The 20,189-nt window shown below is 38.8% G+C and overlaps 2 protein-coding genes across 3 annotated transcripts in view; one reads left to right on the plus strand and one right to left on the minus strand.

Moving 5' to 3' along the window:
* The window catches only part of LOC115728424 (tropinone reductase 1-like), a 32,192-nt gene that overhangs the window by 3,178 nt on the left and 8,825 nt on the right, over positions 1–20,189 (plus strand). The window lies entirely within an intron of this gene.
* On the minus strand, positions 6,954–9,137 carry LOC115728421 (L-type lectin-domain containing receptor kinase IV.1-like). The gene has a single exon (XM_048282324.1). The coding sequence runs from the start codon at positions 9,051–9,053 to the stop codon at positions 7,050–7,052; it is 2,004 nt and encodes a 667-aa protein (XP_048138281.1). The 5' UTR covers positions 9,054–9,137; the 3' UTR covers positions 6,954–7,049.

The following is a 20,189-nucleotide window of genomic DNA, read 5'->3' on the forward strand; positions in this document are numbered from 1 at the left end:
ATACTAATGGATGAAATTCATTGAGATATCAAAGAAAATACTTTTCAGTACAGAAAATATTTGTTCGTTAGTGAAACTGTTGTTCCCGCTTCATCGGCTATAGCCATTGATCTCACCATTGATCTCACAATCCATCAAAGATGTCAAGACCTAAGATTTGATGAATCATTCTTCATTCGAGATCAAGGTCAGCCTTCACGCCACTGGTTTTGCTTTGTCATCAAAGCAAGGTTATGGACTGGTACACTATCTATGAGTGGAGTGTTGCTACAATAAACCTCGGAGTCTGAGGTGCTCTAGTAATTTGCAGCTGCATTTTCGAGGCATTAAGTAGACGGGGATCTGAAAGAGTTGTGTTGAAATTAGTGAATAGGATAACAAACACTGTTCTAGCATTTTATGTGGTTTCGACTGTCTCAATGCGGGCGTGTTGGTAGTCAAGAAATCGTGTGTCAAGAAATGCCATTCCAGAACACTTTCTGAACTCGCAAATACCCCCTGAATTCATGCGTCAGTGACTTGCCCAAGGCAGGAGAAAAAGAAAATTGAAAAAATGAAAAGAAAAACATACATTCTGAAGCGATTGTCAACTCTCTTTGCCTTCTTTTGCCCGTGTATGCTGCCACGTAAGATTTCTAACGGCGGTTTTGGGCGAAACCGTGACGGAGGATAAGTACATGTTGCATTAATATAAGTTTGATAAATATGTCATAATGAGCATAATTTGAATTTTTGACAGTTTCCTTTCTTTTTTTTTATTTTTTTTATTTTTACGCTTTAAACTTTACCAATTGACATTTTGACGGTTCCAATGCCAAACACATCAATGACCAGCAAAATCACAAGGAACCTTAGAAATTTTAAGGTTACATTTGGTAGTTAGGAAAAAAGTCAAAGATTTGCATAAGACACTATAAGATCGGATAGAGGAGGGATATAACTTCGATAAAAGTATCCTGTTAGGGACGTGAGATAAATGTGGATATAATTTCTTACATTCATGATATAAAACTATTTTTCTCAAATAAAAAAATTATTTGTTAAAGAATAATTAAATATAAATCATACTTTAATATAAACCAAGAAGCTTCAATATAACAAAAGAAAAATTTTCATTTTTATTCATACATATTTGAATATCTTTCTATTCTAGAATATATATTATGTATATATTTAGTGCTGATATTTATTACATATTTTAGGTATATTAGTATAAATTGTTATTTAATAAAATTTTTATTGAAGAATGATATAAGTAAAAAAAGAACAAATTAAAAAAATAGAATGCAGAACTATTAAAAAAAAAATCAATGAATACAAATGAAATAAAAGAAACCAGATTATAAATGAAAAATTCAAATTGAAAATGATCTTTCTATTTCTCGAAGAGTGGGGATAATGAGATTTCTCAGAAAAAAAACTACACTCTTCCTCTTGTTTTCCTCCATATCACTGTATCATGTTGAAACTTCACGACTCATTCGTAGTTTTTTAGTTCACATCAAAGTTTCACAAAAACAGTGAGAAAGTCGAAACACCTTCTCCTCAATAACTCTCCGGTTCACGTCAAAAGTACACAAAAATAGCAAGAATGTGGAAACTCCTTCTCTTCCGTAGCTCTGCGGTTCACGTTGAAGCTTCATGAAAGTGGCAAGAAAGTAAAAGCACTATACGTTTTGGAATTACGAAAGTAGATGATGATATTTTCTCCCTTTTGATAGATTTATCATTGGTTGGCCGATCTACCTCTCGATGTTGCTGATGCTCATTTACATTTCTTGTTATAGTCGAACATATGACTCTGGAATATTGAATGAGCTCATTTGCTATTCAAGATAACAATCCTAGATTAATTTATGAATTTCCATTTGTACATTTGTGGTTAATATTGAATTATGAGAGATTCTTCTCAGATTTGTTTATGCATTTTTAGGTTTGTTTATAGTAATATGTCCTTTATAAACATTCGACATGGTAGGATATGAAAGTATATGACTTTGTTATTGTGATTCACTAAATAATGTTAGGAATTGCGTCCCAATTCTATAAAAATAACCCAAACAAACAATCCACACTAGCAGAATATAATAATAAAAGAATAGAATCAGAAGAATACGCCAAATAATTTGTTATCGAAGTTCACCCAAATTTGGGCTACGTCTCTGCGTAGAGGTATTTAGCGAATCTACTAATTTTCGAGAAAAGTAGGAATACAACTAATGATTTTCTCACAAGATTGGAGCAAAAAGAAATCGAGAACACTCAAGAATGCCGTCACGGCCTCTCTTTTTCTTTTTTTCTCTATTTGCTACTTTTCGCTTTGCTACTTTTGCACTTCTCTCTCTCTCTCTTTTTGCTCTTATGACGGCTATTGCCTTTTCATCGCTAATATAAGATGTATAGCTTTTAACCTAGGAGCAAAAAATAGAGAAAAGACAAAAAAACCCTTAATGAAATATTTTGGCTTCACACACCAATAAATAATCGATGAGATATACAAAATCTCTGAGTTGCTTTATCATATCCTATCTAAATTAAAAATTCGAAAACCAAACCTAGCTTAAGTGCATAATAAAGAGTACAACCCAGGACACGAATTATAGTCAAATGCAATTTTTGACTTGACCACCATATTGATGAACAGCTCAAAGGCAGTTATGTCAATTTTCTATCCATTCATCTCGTCAATTGTAAGCTCAATTGAGAATCGACGGCTCAATTGAGAATCGACGGCTCAAGATGTGCCACGACCATATATGATGAATCTTTGAAGTTTGAACGAACTAACGACATGAAATGAGTAGAGGGAGAAGATACTGTACTTGAAGGTCCAACCCAAAAACTCACGAATATAAAAAACATATATAATATGTTATCAAGCAACATGGAACAATACTTCAACAAACCCCGTTGAGTTTAGCCACATCATCTTTCGATGGGTGGCTCCAATTGTTAATGGGTCGGTGTTCGACGATGATGAGCTCCTTTGTGTTGGGAACGTGCAGCAGAAGTCCAATATCTTCACTCGGAGAGATCACCAAGAGAGAGCCCATGTTCGAACGCATCAACATATCCAGTTCGACCCACCTTCACTTAAAAGTTTAAGCCAATGAGTTATGGGCCAACTAGGATATATTAATTGCTCAATACAACATCAATTCTACGATGCGGGACTTTTCCTTTGCATCTCAACAATCTCTCCCTCACATGTGAGTTTCAGTGTTAGATTTGCTCCCCCCAACAATCTCCCCCTCACAAGTGAGTTTCGGTGTTAGGTTTGTTCCCCCTTAATTCAAGTATCATTCTGTACCAGCATATCTCAACTTGAATCTCCATCAACGCCCATCGGGCCCGCGTTGATACACCACAACTCCCACCGGCTCGGAAAACTCACTGGTCACCAAATTCTTTCCTTGAGATATTCAACAAACATTGATACATATTTGGAGTGGGTCACAAATCGAGTCATTAGATTCCTTCCTCGAGATATTCACCAAACACCGATATCTTAACTCGAGGAGATCACCAAGAGAGAGCCCAAGTTTGAGCCCGTCAATATATCTAGTTGTATCCACATTCACTCAAAAGTTTAAGCCAATGAGTTATGAGCCAACTATGATATATTAACTACTAAACACCACATCAATTCTTCGATGTGGGACTTTTTCAATACAACTCACACTCTGGTGGTCAGACCTACGCACCACAAAGAGAGAATGTCCTCCTGGGTTTTTCCTTAGGAGGACCATCCAATTATTAAGTTAGACATACGTGAGATGAGAGAGAAAAACATAATATGATCATGCATGAGTTGGGCTTATCCATGAAGTTTCGGGCCTCAAATAAAATATGGGGCCCAATCAATTTTTATCCACATTAGTATGCATAGAAACTTGCATCATTCAATGTGGTACTTAAGTTTGTCCATTTATGTGATTATACTATTTCTGAAGGCGGGTTCACCTCTCGTGTATAAACTAGTCGGTAGCTGATGCCGCTCTTCTGATAAGGTCATGGCAAGCGGAAATCAGCTGTGGTGCCTAAAGGAGTTTGCTCGTCTTGCTCGATGTAATGGATACCCGAGTTAAGCTAGGCGTGGTATGTTTCGATATGGAAAAATTACTTGCCTAAGTCTTCTATGGGACAACATAAGAAAGAAGGCTGGCCTGACGAGAACGAAGTTTTATGTATTTCAAGAAGCCTGTAACATATCTTCGTAAGTCAACACTTATAAGTAGTGCACGTATGGATACATGTAACTTTATCTGTATTTTTGTTTATAATGTATTTGGTGTTGCTATCCATTAAGTGCTTGAATCATTGAAAAGAAAAGGATTTTCTCGTGAGTTTTTGGAAACTAACAGTAACTACATAAACAGTGCAATAAACAACTCATTTTTAAACATAATATTTCATTGAGATATTATCCATAGCTAGGGTTGGGCAACGATCCACGTTCAACTCGCGAATTGACAGGTAACAGCCTATCCGGTCCAATCAAAGCCCGATTCCTAAGGGGATCGAGTAGATTCATGGGTTCAAAATGTGGGAATAGACTAAGTTTGGATCCCAAACCCAATATTGTACTTAAAAACCTAATTGACCATATCGGCTCTCCGGTAAAATAGGCTCTAAACCGGTCTATAGATATCTTACAAAATTACTTTAAACTCAAATTAAAAAAAAAATCCACACCCACATAAACTCAACTCATTGACTCACCTCAGCCCACACAATGAATTAAAACAAAACTCTGTGATTATTTGGTACAGTTTTTCCTCTGCAATTTCAGCTGTAAAAATGGGTATTGCAGCTTTTACAGATATTTGGCAAACAACTCAAACTGTTATGACAGTTGGCTTAGATTTGTAGTAATGCCGAAAAATTTACCAAAAAATCCTAAACGCATTACCCTTTTGCCAATGCAGTCCTAAACATTTTCGCTTTTTACCAATTGAGTCCATTGAGCCAATTTTGGCAGAAAATCGTTGATGTGGACGCCAACCAACCTACGTGGCAAGACCGTACTAACCTGGACAAATTTTTTTTGAATTTCTTTATATATTTTTATTTTTTTACTTAATTTTCCTTTTCTTCTCTTTTTCTTTTTTTTTAATCGTAGCCAGCGAGGGTCGTCGGGCCCTCATCCAACAACGTCTTCGCCTAGCCCTCCCTAGCCACAGTAAAAAAAGGAGTAAAGAAGAAAAAGAATAAAAAGAAAATTAATGAAAAAATATTAAAAATTCTTTACGCCAACACAGGCTGTGCCATGTAAGACAATCAACATCTACGTTAGCGATTTCCAACTTAAATTGACCGGATGGACTCAATTGATAAAACGTGAAAATATTTAGGATTCAATCGAGATAATTAAAAGGTTTATACTAAATTGACATAAGTGTAATAAATTTAGGATTTTTTTAATAATTTTTCTTAGTTTTCTCGAGGAAGGTTTTATTACCTGTCTGCTGCTTCTTGCTTCTAGGTGAGGTTTGACATATATGGCTAAACATACTTTTAGAAAACAAGGTTGAGGATTTTAATGGGGACGGGTCCAGGATGGGAGGAATTTGCTTTTTATAGAAGATTCAAGCTTTGAAAGACTTCTAATTCTACGTAAGCAACGTGGGACAATTGTTTTTCATGTCTTCCATCTCCATATTGTTCCCCATTGACTAATTTGTGAAGGTTGGAGCTTGTTTGGCTCGGTAAAATGAACCCATAAGGCTCTTCGTAAATTAAGAAACAATAAATAAAATTGTCAAACAATAGTGGTATTTGTTGTTTTTCAGGAAAAATAAAAATTACTTCTGATACATCCGCGCGCACGCAGGTCTCGTTGTGCCATAATTAATAAAAGTTCACAGACTTGTCCTCTATTTACCACTAAATTGGAAGCTTCATTCATCTTCTAATTCCTAGTAGTTCACACCACGAGTTCAGTTTTCGAAATTTGAATTTGTGCAAACGCATGCTACAAGACATTCTCTTAGACTATGTTAATCTATTATATGCATAATAATATGCCTTGAGAAGTTAGGGCCTGTTTAATAACGCTCATATTTCTCTGACTCATATTCTTTTGTTTCCGAAAACAAAACAAGAACAGAAATCTGTTTGATAAAGTCAGTTAATTTTTCTGTTTCGGAGAACAGATCGGTACTTAGGGAACATATTTGGAAATAAAAATAAGAAGAAAAAAAAAGTCAACTTCTTTATTCTCGAAAACAGAATTAGAAAAAATAATTTCTGCTCAGAAATTATTTTCGAGAGCAGAATTATTATCAAATTAGCCTTTAATGTTATCAAATTATTTTCGAGAACAGAAGTACAATGCGTCCATGACAGGCCAAGAGAATACGTAAAAGATTAGACGTCATGCCATCAGTGAACTAAGTAAGCTTACAACGTTGCTGGTTAGAGAAAAACAAAAGATAACGGTGCCGTTACGTAACCTGTTCTCTCTCTTTCTTCTTCTCTCCATTCGGTCGTTTCCGTCTTCCACCTCTGTTCTTGATCTGCAACTTGAGACCTCCCACAACCATCGCCGTACTCTCTCTCTCTCCCCGACATGTTTGGCCATCGTGGTGCTTGGTGGCCGGCGGGGGCCGACGTGGCTGCGAGAGTGTGCGAAGACGAGCGGACTATGACGGGGACTCGATCTTGTAACAGAGGAGGGAGACACCAGATTGTTGCAGGGCGGCCAAAACAATGAAGAAACTGAGACGGAGTAAAGAAAAAACAGAGGAGGAGAGAGAGACAAAATATAAAAAAGCATTTCCGATTGATGTGTGGAATTGTGATTAGCTCTGCAGAGCAAAAACAAAGAACACCAACCAGTGAACTACACCTGCGGAGCAGTAGCCAACGGCGGCTGCCGCTGGAAGCTAATTTGAGCCATACCAAGAATAAGAGCGTGTACTTTAGCGATACTTACACGGACTAGACTCGTAGACCCTACGTATTCTACATCTGCACATGATCTCATCTTACACCTGATCGATTTCTACAAGAGGATAGAATTTAAATTAGGAACTAAACCATGAGGCTCATCGTCCACCTGAGAGATGCGATTCTGCGACAGAAGAAGACGAGTGCGCGAATGCCTTGTACATGGTGGACGGATAAGACATGGCGACATCATCAAAACCTTCACGATGAGCGAATGTTAGCCCGCCAGAGGACAGGCCAACGGACGACAATTCCGGCATCGGGAGATCGCCCTCCAGGTACTGCAAAACTTGACGCATGCTCGGCCTCATCGATGGGTCTGAGTGGGAACACGTCAATCCGAGTTTCAGCACCAACTCCATCTCTTCTTCCACAAACTCCACCCCGAAATTCGGATCTCTTGCCTCGAGAATGGCACCTCGGTCCCAGCAAGCAAATACCCAGTCCACTAGTACCACGTCCTCTGCCCGAAGCTCTATCGGCCTTCTCCCACAAGCGACCTCGAGCAAAAATGCTCCGAAGGCATACACGTCGGTGCTCCTAGTGGCCTTGCCGGTTCGCATGTGCTCAGGGGCGAGATAACCGAGCGTTCCTGCTATGTGAGTCGATTGAGGGTCGGATCCATGGTCGTATAGTCTCGCAAGCCCAAAATCTCCAAGTCTTCCATTTAAGTAAGCATCTAGCAAGATGTTGCTCGCCTTTATATCCCTGTGTATCACCACCTGCTCCCACCCTTCGTGCAGATAAAGCAGCCCAGATGCCACTCCTTTGATCACCCTGAATCTTTGCCTCCAATTGAGGGTGACCTTTGGTTGGTTATAGAGGTACTTGTCGAGGCTCCCATTGGGCATGTAGTCGTAAACCAAGAGCAACTCCCCTTTCCGGCGGCAGTAACCGAGGAGCGACACTATGTTGCGGTGACGGAGCCGACCGATGCTGATGATCTCCGCTACGAATTCCCTCATGCCTTGTCTCGATTCATGGGAGACCCTCTTCACCGCGATCTCTATCTTTGATGTTGGTAAGATTCCTCTATAGACGTGACCGAACCCACCCGTCCCTAATAGCTCTTGCTCCCGGAATCCTTTTGTCGCGATATAAAGATCCTTGTACTTGAACCGGTGCGGGCCATAGTCCCTCTCCCAATCTTCGAGGACCTCGGCGAATTTCCTCTTCCTTCTTATTACATAAACTACGCTCGAGATCAGCATGGATACAACTGAAAGGACCATCAGTGGGAGCCCGATAGTCAGTACTCTAGGCGTCTTCTTCTTGCCAATCCGAGGAAGCTTAGGAAGTTGGGACAGGGCAAGTGCCTGAGCCTCTCCATTTACCCTGAAGCTCCAGCCCAGAACATAGTGAGAAGTTCGGATTGAACCGGTCGATGACGAGAAGCCAACATACATGCTCTGGTTGAGGATCAACGAGAGATCCCGCCTAAGAGAGAGAAGGGGAGTCTTCGGTTTTTGCACATTGACCGGAGCCAATGTGACATCGATCCGCGTTTCAGTTGCATCGTAGTCCACCCAAACTTGCATTGCTTTGCCGCTGAATAGAGTCAAATTCTTGAACTCCCCACCATCTGCATAATACCCTGCCGGAGCTGAGTTTGCTGATGTCAACCCGTTCAAGTCGATTCCGACATGATTGTCGTTAATGTCCTGAAACTCGCTGTCGAGGTTCGTGTCGAGTTCCACCCCAAACACATGATTGGTGTCGCTGCCACTGTTGGTTTCGTTGAACATGCCGAGGTATTGGCTGGGCAGGGACCCAGGGAGGCCTCTCTGGGGCGCGATCACGAAGACGATCCCATGGCCGCCTAGAGTCGCATACTGCTGTTGAATCACGAAGACGAATGCGGTGGAGAAGGAGAAAACGGAGCCGTTCGGCGACTTCTTGAACTGGACCGGCTCAGGATGGAATGCATGACCCTTCTGCTGTCTGGTGCCGTTGGTCAGCTTCAGGAGGCCATTGGAGGTGACCCTGGCAACCCCATCAAGGCTCAGATTGGCCAATCGGAAACCGCTGTACACAAAACTGGTATCTTGCGCGTAAGCCAAAACTGGTAGCAGAGAGAGCACAACAAGAATGTTGAAGAACATGGCTCAAACTCAAAGTCTGCTTAGCAGTCTAGCTGAAGAAGGATGCAATGCAATCACAAGGGCTATATAAGGCCAGAAGTATCTTTATCTGACAACGTCAAAGGAATGGTGTAGAAATTTCAAAAATATGTGCTCCACGAGTCCCATGAATTGATGGATGTCTTGGACTTCCAATGGCGATTCCAAGAGTGTCATGTTTATCAGGCAAATAGGACTTCAAGGTGAGAAAGAGAGTGTTAGAATATATTTTATATGGGTTTTATTAATTATTATTGTAATTGATTATTAATCTAATAAAGAAAAAATATAAGGTTTTCTAATCCTAGTTGGATATGGGGCTGGATAGTATGGGCTGAGTTAAACATTATCTACAATGAGTAGATAAGTTACAAACTCTATAAATGGAGCTGAACTCCCTCCTCTAAACTATAATGCTCACATAATGTCACATAAAGAGTCGTCAGAAGCAATACGTGAAGCGTTGTTTCATTGAAGACAGTGTCTAAAGGGTGTGCCAAAAGAGAAGCTCTTGAGCATCGATTTATTGCAATTTCGCATTAAGAACGTTGGATCCGAAATAAGGTGCGTAAATTCCTCTGTTTTATGATTGTGATTCGCATATCTAAACGTGATGATATTGGATCGCTGCTTAAGGTTTATAATTGCAATTTACATGTGGTATCAGAGCCTACGTGTTTTAGATCTCGAATCACGTTTTAAGTATTTTTTTTGGATTTTTTTCGATAAAAATTATTATTTTTTATCACTCGTCGAGACAAGATCGTTATATTATGACACTAGGGAAGTTGCTTGTGGCCTAGAAGTTTGGTATTGCGTTGGAGCAAATAATCCTCAGGAAATTTTCGGGCTTTTTTTCAAAATAGGATTAAAAAAAATTACCAAAATAGGTTTTTTTTTTTTTTTACCATTTTAGGCCTCACTCGGCAATTGGCTTGCGGGTAGCGCCCCTTGCCCCCTTCACGGGCGCTGTACCACCTTTGCAGGCATAGCAGCGGCTGCAACGCCCTATTAAAGGCGCTACAGCACCTTCACGGGAGCTACAAAGCCTTCGGCTCTGTTTTTTTAAGCAAAACCGAAGGCTCTCCCTCCCTCACTCGGAAATCATCTCCCTTGTCTCAGAAGCTCTTTGTCGAAGGCTCTCAGAAATCCTCACTCAAAAACTCTCTCCCTCGCTTTGTACTTTCCCTCGCCTCGGAAGCTCCTTGCCAAAGGCTCTCTCTCACCTCACTCAGAAACCCTCTCCCTCGCCTCGCACTCTCCCTCGCCTCAAAAGCATAGCTCTTTCGTTGCTATCGTTCATTTTTCCTTGCTCGATACTTTCTGTTCGTCGACCTCATTTCCTCATTGAAGGAGATTCCCCTCACCTCAAGCGTCTTTATCAGTATTAAATAATTTTTCAATTAAGTATTACATTTTTTTGTAAATAGATGTTATTATAGGTTGTTCGTACTATGTTTTTATTTTATTGTTAATATTTTCGTAATGCTTAAATTAATTTTTGATTTTTTTATTTTGCAAAATTTGAGATAAAAGCAAAGCCGACCTCCTTACTCAATGCTTTCTCTTGGTAGTTTGAGCTCCCGATTCGATGCGTGCTCTCCCTCGGTAATTTGAGGTAAATTTCGTTGTAGTTATTTTTTGTAGTTTTGTAAGTATAGATTTACTTATTTAGTTATTATTTATACCTGAATCATCTATGTTACTTATAGGTTGTTAATAATATGTTTTAATTATTTGTTAATGTTTTGATAATAGTTATAATGTTTACGGATTTCAGTATTCCTTAAAAATATTTACTGTTTTGGGAACGAGAAAAATCATTAAGTGTCGCGATCCGGCGATTTTCAAAATATTAAAAGTATTTATGTTTACGTATTCGTTAAAATAATTACGAATTTAGGTATTCTTTAAAAATATTTATGTTTACGTGCCTCGATCCGCTGATATTCAAAATATTAAAAATAATTTTAGGAGTTTAAAATGAATTTTTGGGAAAATAAAAAAAAAGGGTGATCGGATGGCCCGAGAAGAGCAGGCCGGGTTTGACCCTGTCCGAAATTTTTTTCTTTATAATTTCAAAATTTGAATAATAAAAAAAATCAGAAAATAGAAAGTTGATTAAAAAATGTAGAAAATTTCAAAAAAATTCAGAAAAATTCTTTAAAAATTCGAAAAAATAGGAAATATCCACAATCAACTGGCCATGGACAATTGTAAGTACTTGGCCCTCGATTGTTTTTTTTAAAATGACGATTTTACCCTTCTTGCAAATTGTCTCCCAAAAAAATTGAAAAATTTCTGAGAAAAAGTAAAAAATCCCAAAAAGAAAAAAAGGAAATGGCTACAATCAACTGTCCAAATCCAAATTTGGGTAATTTGACTTCCCGTTACTTCGAAAATGATGATTTTGCCATTCTGGGAAATTGTCTCCCAAAAAAATAGAAAAATTCTGAGAAATTCCCAAAAAAATTCCCAAACTGGCCAAATCCTAATATGGGTATTTTGGCCCCCCGATTTTTCAAAAAAAAATGAAGATTTTGCCCTTATGGCAAATTGTCTCCTAAGAAAATTGAAAAACTTTAGAAAAATCCTTTAAAAATTCGAAAAAAAAAATACGAAATTGCCACAATCAATTGGCCATAGACTATTTTGGGTATTTTGGCAAGGGAATTTTAAAAAAATGACGATTTTGACCTTCTGGCAAATTGTCTCCCAAAAAAATTGATTTTTAAAAAAAAAAAATCCCGAAAAATAGGAAATGGTCCTAATCAACTAGCCAAATCCTAATTGGGGTAATTTGACTTCCCGTGCCTTTGAAATTGGCGATTTTGCCCTTTTGGCGAATTGTCTCCCAAATTTTCTCGATTTGCCCCTGGACCTTAATCACACATTCTCTAAGCCCTTAGGGCTAGACTAGGACATTTATTTCATTTGATATATTAATAGTTATAATTTTAATTTGTTAATGTGTATGGGATAATTTGTTGGACTACCGAGCAGGCCGGGCTCAGCAGCTTGACCGCCAAGCGAGGCCTAAAATGGTAAAAAAAAAAAAAAACCTATTTTGATAATTTTTTTAATCTTATTTTGAAAAAAAGCCTGAAATTTTTTTTCGATTTTGGAATTTTCTACTGCATTGAATTTTCTGCACACAGAATCCGTCACAGTGGGCTATCCACTTTTCTCATGATTTTTTTCCCCCTTCTGAACAAGTTTGAACAAATCAAGACTTCCGCGTTTGCTATGAAGGAAAGTTCGGCCTTGGGAACGACAAAAGGAGAAAAATCAAAATCAAAATAAAAAGGGAAAAGACATGTATTTGGATTGTATGGGCCACGCGCCTGCTATAGGTCCCACGCTTGCTAGACCCGACCCCGCATGTGTAGAGACGTTAATTGGCGTCATCTCAAACCGGGTGGACCCAGGCCGACCTAGATGACCCAACTTGACTAGTTGACTATTAACTCGGGCTCTCCGATCGAATCGATCGTTGATCAGTCCAACCGGATCGCATGACCTAGTTCGCCGGTTGGTTAAGAGGGTAGCGATCGAATCAGAAAACCAATCAAACTGTTTTCAAGGACCGGCTGAAGATCGAACACGTGCATCGCACGTGTCGGTGCGTAGGGACCACGCGTAGAGGCTTCAATGCTCACATGAAGGAGCATGACATGTCCAAATGAGGTGTTCTAGGTACCAGCGTGCTTGTATGCTTATGCTTTACCAAGTGGTATATTTATTTTACTTTTTTTTTTTGCTTTTATGGAATGAAAATACGAACAGAACCCTAAACACGTCTATAGGTTTGGGGTATTGGGTTTTTTTTGGGTATTTTTCTATATATTTCTCTAAACAATGGTACTTAAAGTTTCATAGTGTTGTTACTTCTTTTGGGTTTATTGAGAACAAGCTAGATCAATCAATACATATATACTATAAGGTCAGTGGGAGGAAATTTATTTTTATCGTTCTTTATGTTGACGACATCTTACTTGCAAACAGCGATATTGAATTACTATAGGAGACAAAGCGAATGTTGTCACAGAACTTTGACATGAAAGGCTTTGGTGAGACGTCTTTTGTCCTTGGCATTGAGATCCACAAGGATCGTTCTCGCCGCATTTTGGGCTTATCTCGGAAGGCATATATTGATCGTATTTTGGAAAGATTCAATATGCAGCAATGCAAATAAGGAATTGCTCCTATCTGCAAAGGTGATAAATTGAATCTTTCATAATGTCCTCATTTAGATATTGGGAAAGCTTGTATGAAGAATGTTCTTTATGCTAGTGCGCTTGGTAGTATCATGTATACTTAAGTTTGTACTAGGCCGGACATTGCTTTTACGATAGGACTTCTAGGCGGATATCGGTCAAACCCATGATACAATCATTGGGTTGCTGCCAAGAAGGTTTTGAGGTACTTAAAAAAGACTGTGGACTATATGTTGATTTATATATATGTTCAAAACCCGCAGCTAGTAGGGTATTTAGATTTAGACTATACCGGTTGTCGGGATGACAAGAAGTCAACAACATGATACATCTTTATGCTGGAAGGTGATGCAGTGTCATGGAAAAGTGAGAAACAAAAAATGGTATCATCCTCTACCAAGCAGAGTTTATAGCATGCTTTTCGGTTACTACTCGGGCTATTTGGCTCTGAAATTTTATTAGGGAGTTGACCATATTTGATTTTATCAATATGCCCATACAATTATATTGTCATAATAATTCTGTAGTGTCTTTCATTAACAACAATAGAGGTCTCAAGGGGTCTAAGTTTTCTACCATAAATGAATCTGTACAGAAAGGTGATGTTGCAGTAGAGCATATTTCTACGGATGATATGATTGCCGATCCACCGACGAAAGGTTTGCATCCATGTGTATTTGAACGACATGTCATTAACATGGGCTTAGAAGTACCATGGGTTTCTATTATTTAGTGGGAGTTCTTCAGTTTTTTTTTTTACTCTAATAAAGTTTATATTTGTGTTATGCTATATTTAGTAATAGTTTTGATATATATATTGATTCTTTTACATTCAATGAAGTGTTTATGAATGTGTTATTTTCATACTGAATACATATCTATTTAAAATCTCAAGGTATTGTGTAAACCTTGAGTGATGGCTATGGCATTTATTTTTTAGCCATATACGTATGTCTTGTTACATGTAAAGTACAGTTAACTATAAAGGTAAGATATATGTGGGTTCGCTGAAATCATAAGGATATTCTCTAGTGACATATCGGGTTTCGCAATACTTGAAGTAAGAGAATGGTGATTGACAAGAAGGATAACATATAAAGTTTCTCTATTATTTGAGATGTTATCCATTTGCCATACTATCATATCAAATCCATATCAGTAAAGTTAAGAGCATTTGTGACCATGGATGGCTTTGTGTCTTCTGATGCGATTCTCGCCATGATTCGGGGTTTAAGATTTTATGGGATCGAACTGACTATTATGAATTATCTCTAAACCAATATAAAGATGTGCATATACAATACAATTTTAATTAATATGGCCCAAGTGAGATAAACGAGGTTTTAGAGGATAAGCTCTTGAGCATCGGTTCATTCCGCATCAAGAACGATGGATCCAAAATAAGGTGCGTAAATTTTTCCACTTTATGATTTGTGATTCGCATATTTAAACGTGATGATAATGGATTGCTGCTTAAGATTTATAATTGCAGCTTACAGAGATATCTTCGATTTCATATTGCAATTGCCTTCGCGGTGACTCTGAATAAACAAATCCGCCGGATGCGGCCGAGTAGTTCGCAATCTGACTGCTTTGGACTTAGCAAGAAGTAACAGATTTTTTGTAAAAGTTAAATCTCGGGGAGAGAGAAGATGGGAGGAAGGTGGGTTTTATAGAATCAAAGAGCCTGTCAATTTCCATGCCCTAATAAAACAAACATGTGATCGTGCCACTTGTAAGACATGGGGTCCATAGGAATATTTGAGGGAGGACAAACACATGGCGGGAGGATGAAAGACTCCGAAAGTCCACCGTTCCGGTCGCCATTTCTGGGCCATGCGTAAAGCTCGGGGAAGAAGAAGAAGTTCCTGTTCAAACGCTTTTGGCGCTTTAGTGGTCCATAATGAATGGCTGCCTCATTCCTGGTCTTCTCGATGTGCCTCCCAAAAAAAATTCTTGTGTACACGTAACGAGAGAAAGGGCATGGGCACATCTTATGTTACGAGAGAAGTTATATGTATTTCTTAGATTTAGATTAGTTTGAATGAGGTGATTAGAAAAAAATTGGGATTTAGATAAATTTTAGGAGAAACAAGAAGGAAAGAAAAGATGGTGAGTAACGCATAAATCCGTTCAAATACCTACGGATCCCTTCATATGATTTTAGGATGTACATGAGATTAATTGGATCAATCCCTCATAATCCCTCATAATCCCTCCTAATCATTTCCTCCCGTCTTTTCTCCTCCAGCCGAGCACGATTATGTCTTTGGAACCCTTTTTCTTCCCTCCCAATCTCTTCTAACAAGCATGATGGTGTTAGTGTAGATCCGATGATTCATTTTGACACTCCAATGCATGTCACAAGCTATGCGGCTTAATTCAAAGATAGGAACACGATAGTTTCGACGTCGGATCATTGGTGGACAATCTGTTTCTACGTCCCCATAATTTACAACCTTGTTCAAATCAGTGGCGCGAAAGAAATGGGGGAAAGTATGACAAGATTTTTAAGGGTATTTTGGAGATTCAAAGAAGAGAATTAGACCTCTCATCAATCATCGTTGATGGGGGTTGTTTTAGTAATAGTAATGGATACGCGATTTGTAGAAAAAACAAATTATGCAGATTTTGCAGTAATTTGTAATCCTAGATAGACATAGATACAAATCTGTGTAGTTTTTTTTTTTTTGGGTCGAGTAGTTTAATTAGACCAGTCCTTGATAATTTCCAAGTAAGAAAATCTGTCATGCGCACGATATTTCATTATCTAGTAAACTCAAATTGCCATGTTAACTATCCAAATATTTAAAGAAGTGATGATGGATACTATGAGAACTCGTGTTTCAATAATCGGTAGCAAGTTACAAACCACTCGTTTTCATAATTGTAGGGAAAAGTATCAAGAAAGTCCATTGCATTTGTACCAATTCAGTCTTAAATCTTTTATTGGTGCCAATTCAATCCTAGACTTTTTGCATTAGTACAAATTTAGTAATAAACTTTTTGTATTTATGCCAATTGAGTCAATCCGACCAATTTTGGCTGAATATTGTCCTACGTGGCACGATCGACATTAACGTAAATGTTTTTTAATATTATTTTAATAATTTAAAAAAAATTGGTTTTTTTCTTCCTTTTTTTTTTTTTTTTTCTCTCACTCGTTTTCATAATTATACGAGTTGTTATGGGGTGTATGTGCAATTGGTTGATCACATATTGCAAGGTGCGGCCCCCATATGAAGAAAATGCATTTCATGTGATGGACCGTCACGTGGTGTATTCAATCAATCGGTGGTAAGATGCATACAGACAATGAAGAATCGAGAATTCGATATTAGTGGAGTGAGACACGAAATACTCATAAAAAATAATACATGTAAGTTTCTTTTATGATAATTGTTTCCCCAAAATGAAGGAAACTTTTGGAACGAGGGGACGAGGCCACCACCAAACCCTAGGTCTGCGACTGAATACATGTAGAGCGCCAAGTACGATGCGATTTACAGTGTATGAGCTAATAATAACTGATTGTTTACACAATATTATCATTGTTACATGATGTATCCGTCACACAAAACACTTTTTCTCTTGTAAGGAAGGTCGACGTGATCAATATCTTTGGCCGATTGAATTCACATTAATCTAATGCTGACGGATACATCATTTGCGGTGGTTTAAATATAAACGATATAAACAAAACTAGGAAAAAGAATAATTTAAGAAGTCCAGGTTGCTGGTCGTCGGCCCTCGCCTAGGTCGGAGGGAGGGCTGTGGCCCTAGGCCGGACCAGGGCGAAGGCCGCCGACCCTCGCCCCGCGGGCTCTCACCCGGGTTCGAGGGAGGGCCATAGCCCTTGGCCTGACCAGCTAATGAAGATGAGAAGAGTACGAGACTTGCTTAATTTCTTTGAAAGGGAAGACGAACTTGTGGTAGCCATTGAAGAGAACTCTAATTCTAGGAAAAGTAAGGGTGATGGTTGAGTTTTGTAAATTGGACTGTATCGTCTGTCCTTAGTCTTTGAGAGAGAGAGGAGTAGAAGAGTCGAACTATAATGGTTGATTAATGACATTCCGAGAGAGAGAGAGAGGAGTAGAAGAGTCAATGGTTGAGAGAGAGAGAGAGAGAGAGAGAGAGAGAGAGAGAGAGAGAGAGAGAGAGAGAGGAGTAGAAGAGTCAGACTCAAACTAGAACGGTTGATTAATGGCATTCCCATTGTAATGGGTCAGCTCAATCAAAGTCTATTCAAAGAAACGAAAAATCATCACAATTCCAATTGGAATAGTCTTATCTTCACTTTTGTGGACCGAAGCGTGGTCAAGAAGAGTGTCACACGCCTATGTTTTTGCTGAAAAGTAAGAGCGTACATGATAATTATTCTATTTATATGTTATTCTATTTTGAATTAATATCATGAAAAATCTTAAATTAATATATTTATAATAAATTTACTCCAAACTATTTTTTTATCACAAAAAGTCCTAAACTGATATACTTGTGACAAATTTACCCTAAATTTATATTTTTGTCCATGAAACACTTGTGATAAATTTATCCCAAATTGGTACATCTGCAATAAATTTTCCCTATGATAGTTTTCATTAAATCTAATGGTCAAATTGCTGAGTTTGATAATACGTGGCAGTTGACAAGTATACCAATTTGAGATTTTTACCCTCTGTTTGTCACAAGTATATCAATTTTGAATTTTTTGTGGTATTAATTCAATTTAATTGAGAGTAAATTTATCATAGATGTACCAATTTGGGATTTTTCATGGTAAAAAATTTTTTGGGATAAATTTATCGCAGGTATACTAGTTTGGGGTTTTTCGTGGTACTAACCTATTAAAAATATATGAATTTTTTTAACTTATAAATTTTTTGGAGCCATTTTGACAGGTGTCCTAAACTGCAGTAGACTAACATTTGGAAGAACTAAGGATCTCGCCATCAACGAAATTACCACAGATAAACAGTCAATAATACTCATATCAAGTATCCATCTGCGAGACTGTGTACTAGTAAGTACAATGCAACACGCCTGAAATAAATAAGTGTTTGAGATACTAGGTGTTTTCCAACACGGAGCTTTCGTCATTTCTCTTTAAGACAATTCCAAGCACTTCTAACTTGAAACAACCCCATTATATGCCGCAGTCCATGTGAGTTTATAACGTCCATCACAAGGTTGCAGAGTGCAACAATATGCAGACTGAATTACAGTCCCCGAAGATCAATTTGCCCTCAATGAAGACCGTATTAACAGGTAATCCCGATCCAAACTCTGCTTCTTTGGCATACTTGAAGAACCTCCACTCACCCACATCGGAGACCTCCAGTCCAACAAACCCCGGACCCTATCCGACCACAAAGTGCAGCAATTCAGCTCCACTTTACCAAAATAACAATAATTATTCCAGTCTCAGTGCTACCAGTTCATCAAGTACCTCGATGACGGCAGAATCCACATCGAATTGTCCCAAGTCGACCTTCTCCGAGCACGCAGCCTCGTCTTCGATGCAAATGCGGAGCTCGCCCAGCTGTCCCCGTGAGGGGCCTCAACGGAGCAGAGGGCAAGTCCCAGAGATCGGAATCGACGTGGACATCGTACTCCTGGTCGCCCGAACTCGGAGGCCGCCCGCTGGATGAGCTCCGGAGTATCACAGCACGGTTGTGGGTGGCCATTTGAGAAGAGGAGAGAGTGAGAGTGACGCGAACAGAACCGAACAAAACTTAGGGTTTTGTTTTGTTTTTGTTTTTTTCAAAAGGGGTAAAATCGGATTTCCAATAAGCTTTTGATGGCAAAAAAGAAAACTAGCGAAATTTCATTAATTATACCCCAAAACTCCTTGGGAACGCGGAACCAAACGCGATCTAAATGAGAGAGCTTAACGAGATCTTATCCATGGTCGCATTCTTTGCCTTCCTGCTGCTTCATATGTCACAGGGCAGGTCATTTGCGTGGACGGTGGTTATGCGGTCTAAGTCGAGACGTCATCGTAATTGATTGCTGAAATTATTTCAACTTTCCCTCGTTGTCACGATAGAAAAAGTCTAACCGCCGTGTCGGTCTCTAGGGGAATGTGACTTCGCCTCATTGCATCTTCGCCCATAAGATATGGTGATTATGCAATTCAATCCTTGTTTTTGGATTAATCATGCTTTCCTGATTGGCTTATCAGTTAGTACTACCTTACGCACAAGTCAATGGCCTAACGAAAAAAGAAGTTGCTATCTTTCCATCTACATTTTCATTTCCCATAAGAAGTTTAGGTGATTTACACGTTTTACTTTGCATCCTTAAAGTGTTCATCTTTATAAAAATGCTCATAGGGTCCTGCACCGGGGCGTAACAATAAGGTCTTGTACTCATTTTGCCCGATAAATTTGCGTGTCAGGAACAAGAGTTGCAAAGATCGCACGAAAAAAGATACCCATAATAGGCGTTAGGTAAAACTAGCATGATCAAAAGAAGAAAAGACAATGGCGGTATGGGCTTCAAGGATTTAATTGCCTTCGCTCCAACAGAGCAATGCTGGGCAAACAGGCGTGGAGGTTGCTACAATCTTCATCAACACTGTGGAGTCAGCTCTTTAAAGGGCACTACTACGCTAACTCAGAATTGTGGCCTGCGGGAATGGGAAACAGAGCTTCATGGGGATGGCAGAGTTTATTGATCGGAAGAGAAATCATATTAACTCAGTTCAATGGTCAGTGCAGTGGGAAAGGGAGAAGACAATCAAATCCGAAAGGATAAATGGTTAAAAATCTGGGGTGGAAGGAGGACCTGCTAATCGGAATGAGCCATGTTTGGTCGCTGATTTGATGGACAAAACCACTTTCAGCTGGGATGAACAGCAACTGCAGAATCTCTTCAAGGAACCAATAGTAAACGAAAT

This window comes from Rhodamnia argentea, chromosome 7 (genome assembly GCF_020921035.1).
Source record: "Rhodamnia argentea isolate NSW1041297 chromosome 7, ASM2092103v1, whole genome shotgun sequence".
Classification (NCBI taxonomy): Eukaryota; Viridiplantae; Streptophyta; class Magnoliopsida; order Myrtales; family Myrtaceae; genus Rhodamnia; species Rhodamnia argentea.

What these genes read in the sequence shown, in the direction of transcription:
- LOC115728421 (XM_048282324.1), bottom strand. Translation starts at nt 9,053, where the DNA reads ATGTTCTTCAACATTCTTGTTGTGCTCTCTCTGCTACCAGTTTTGGCT.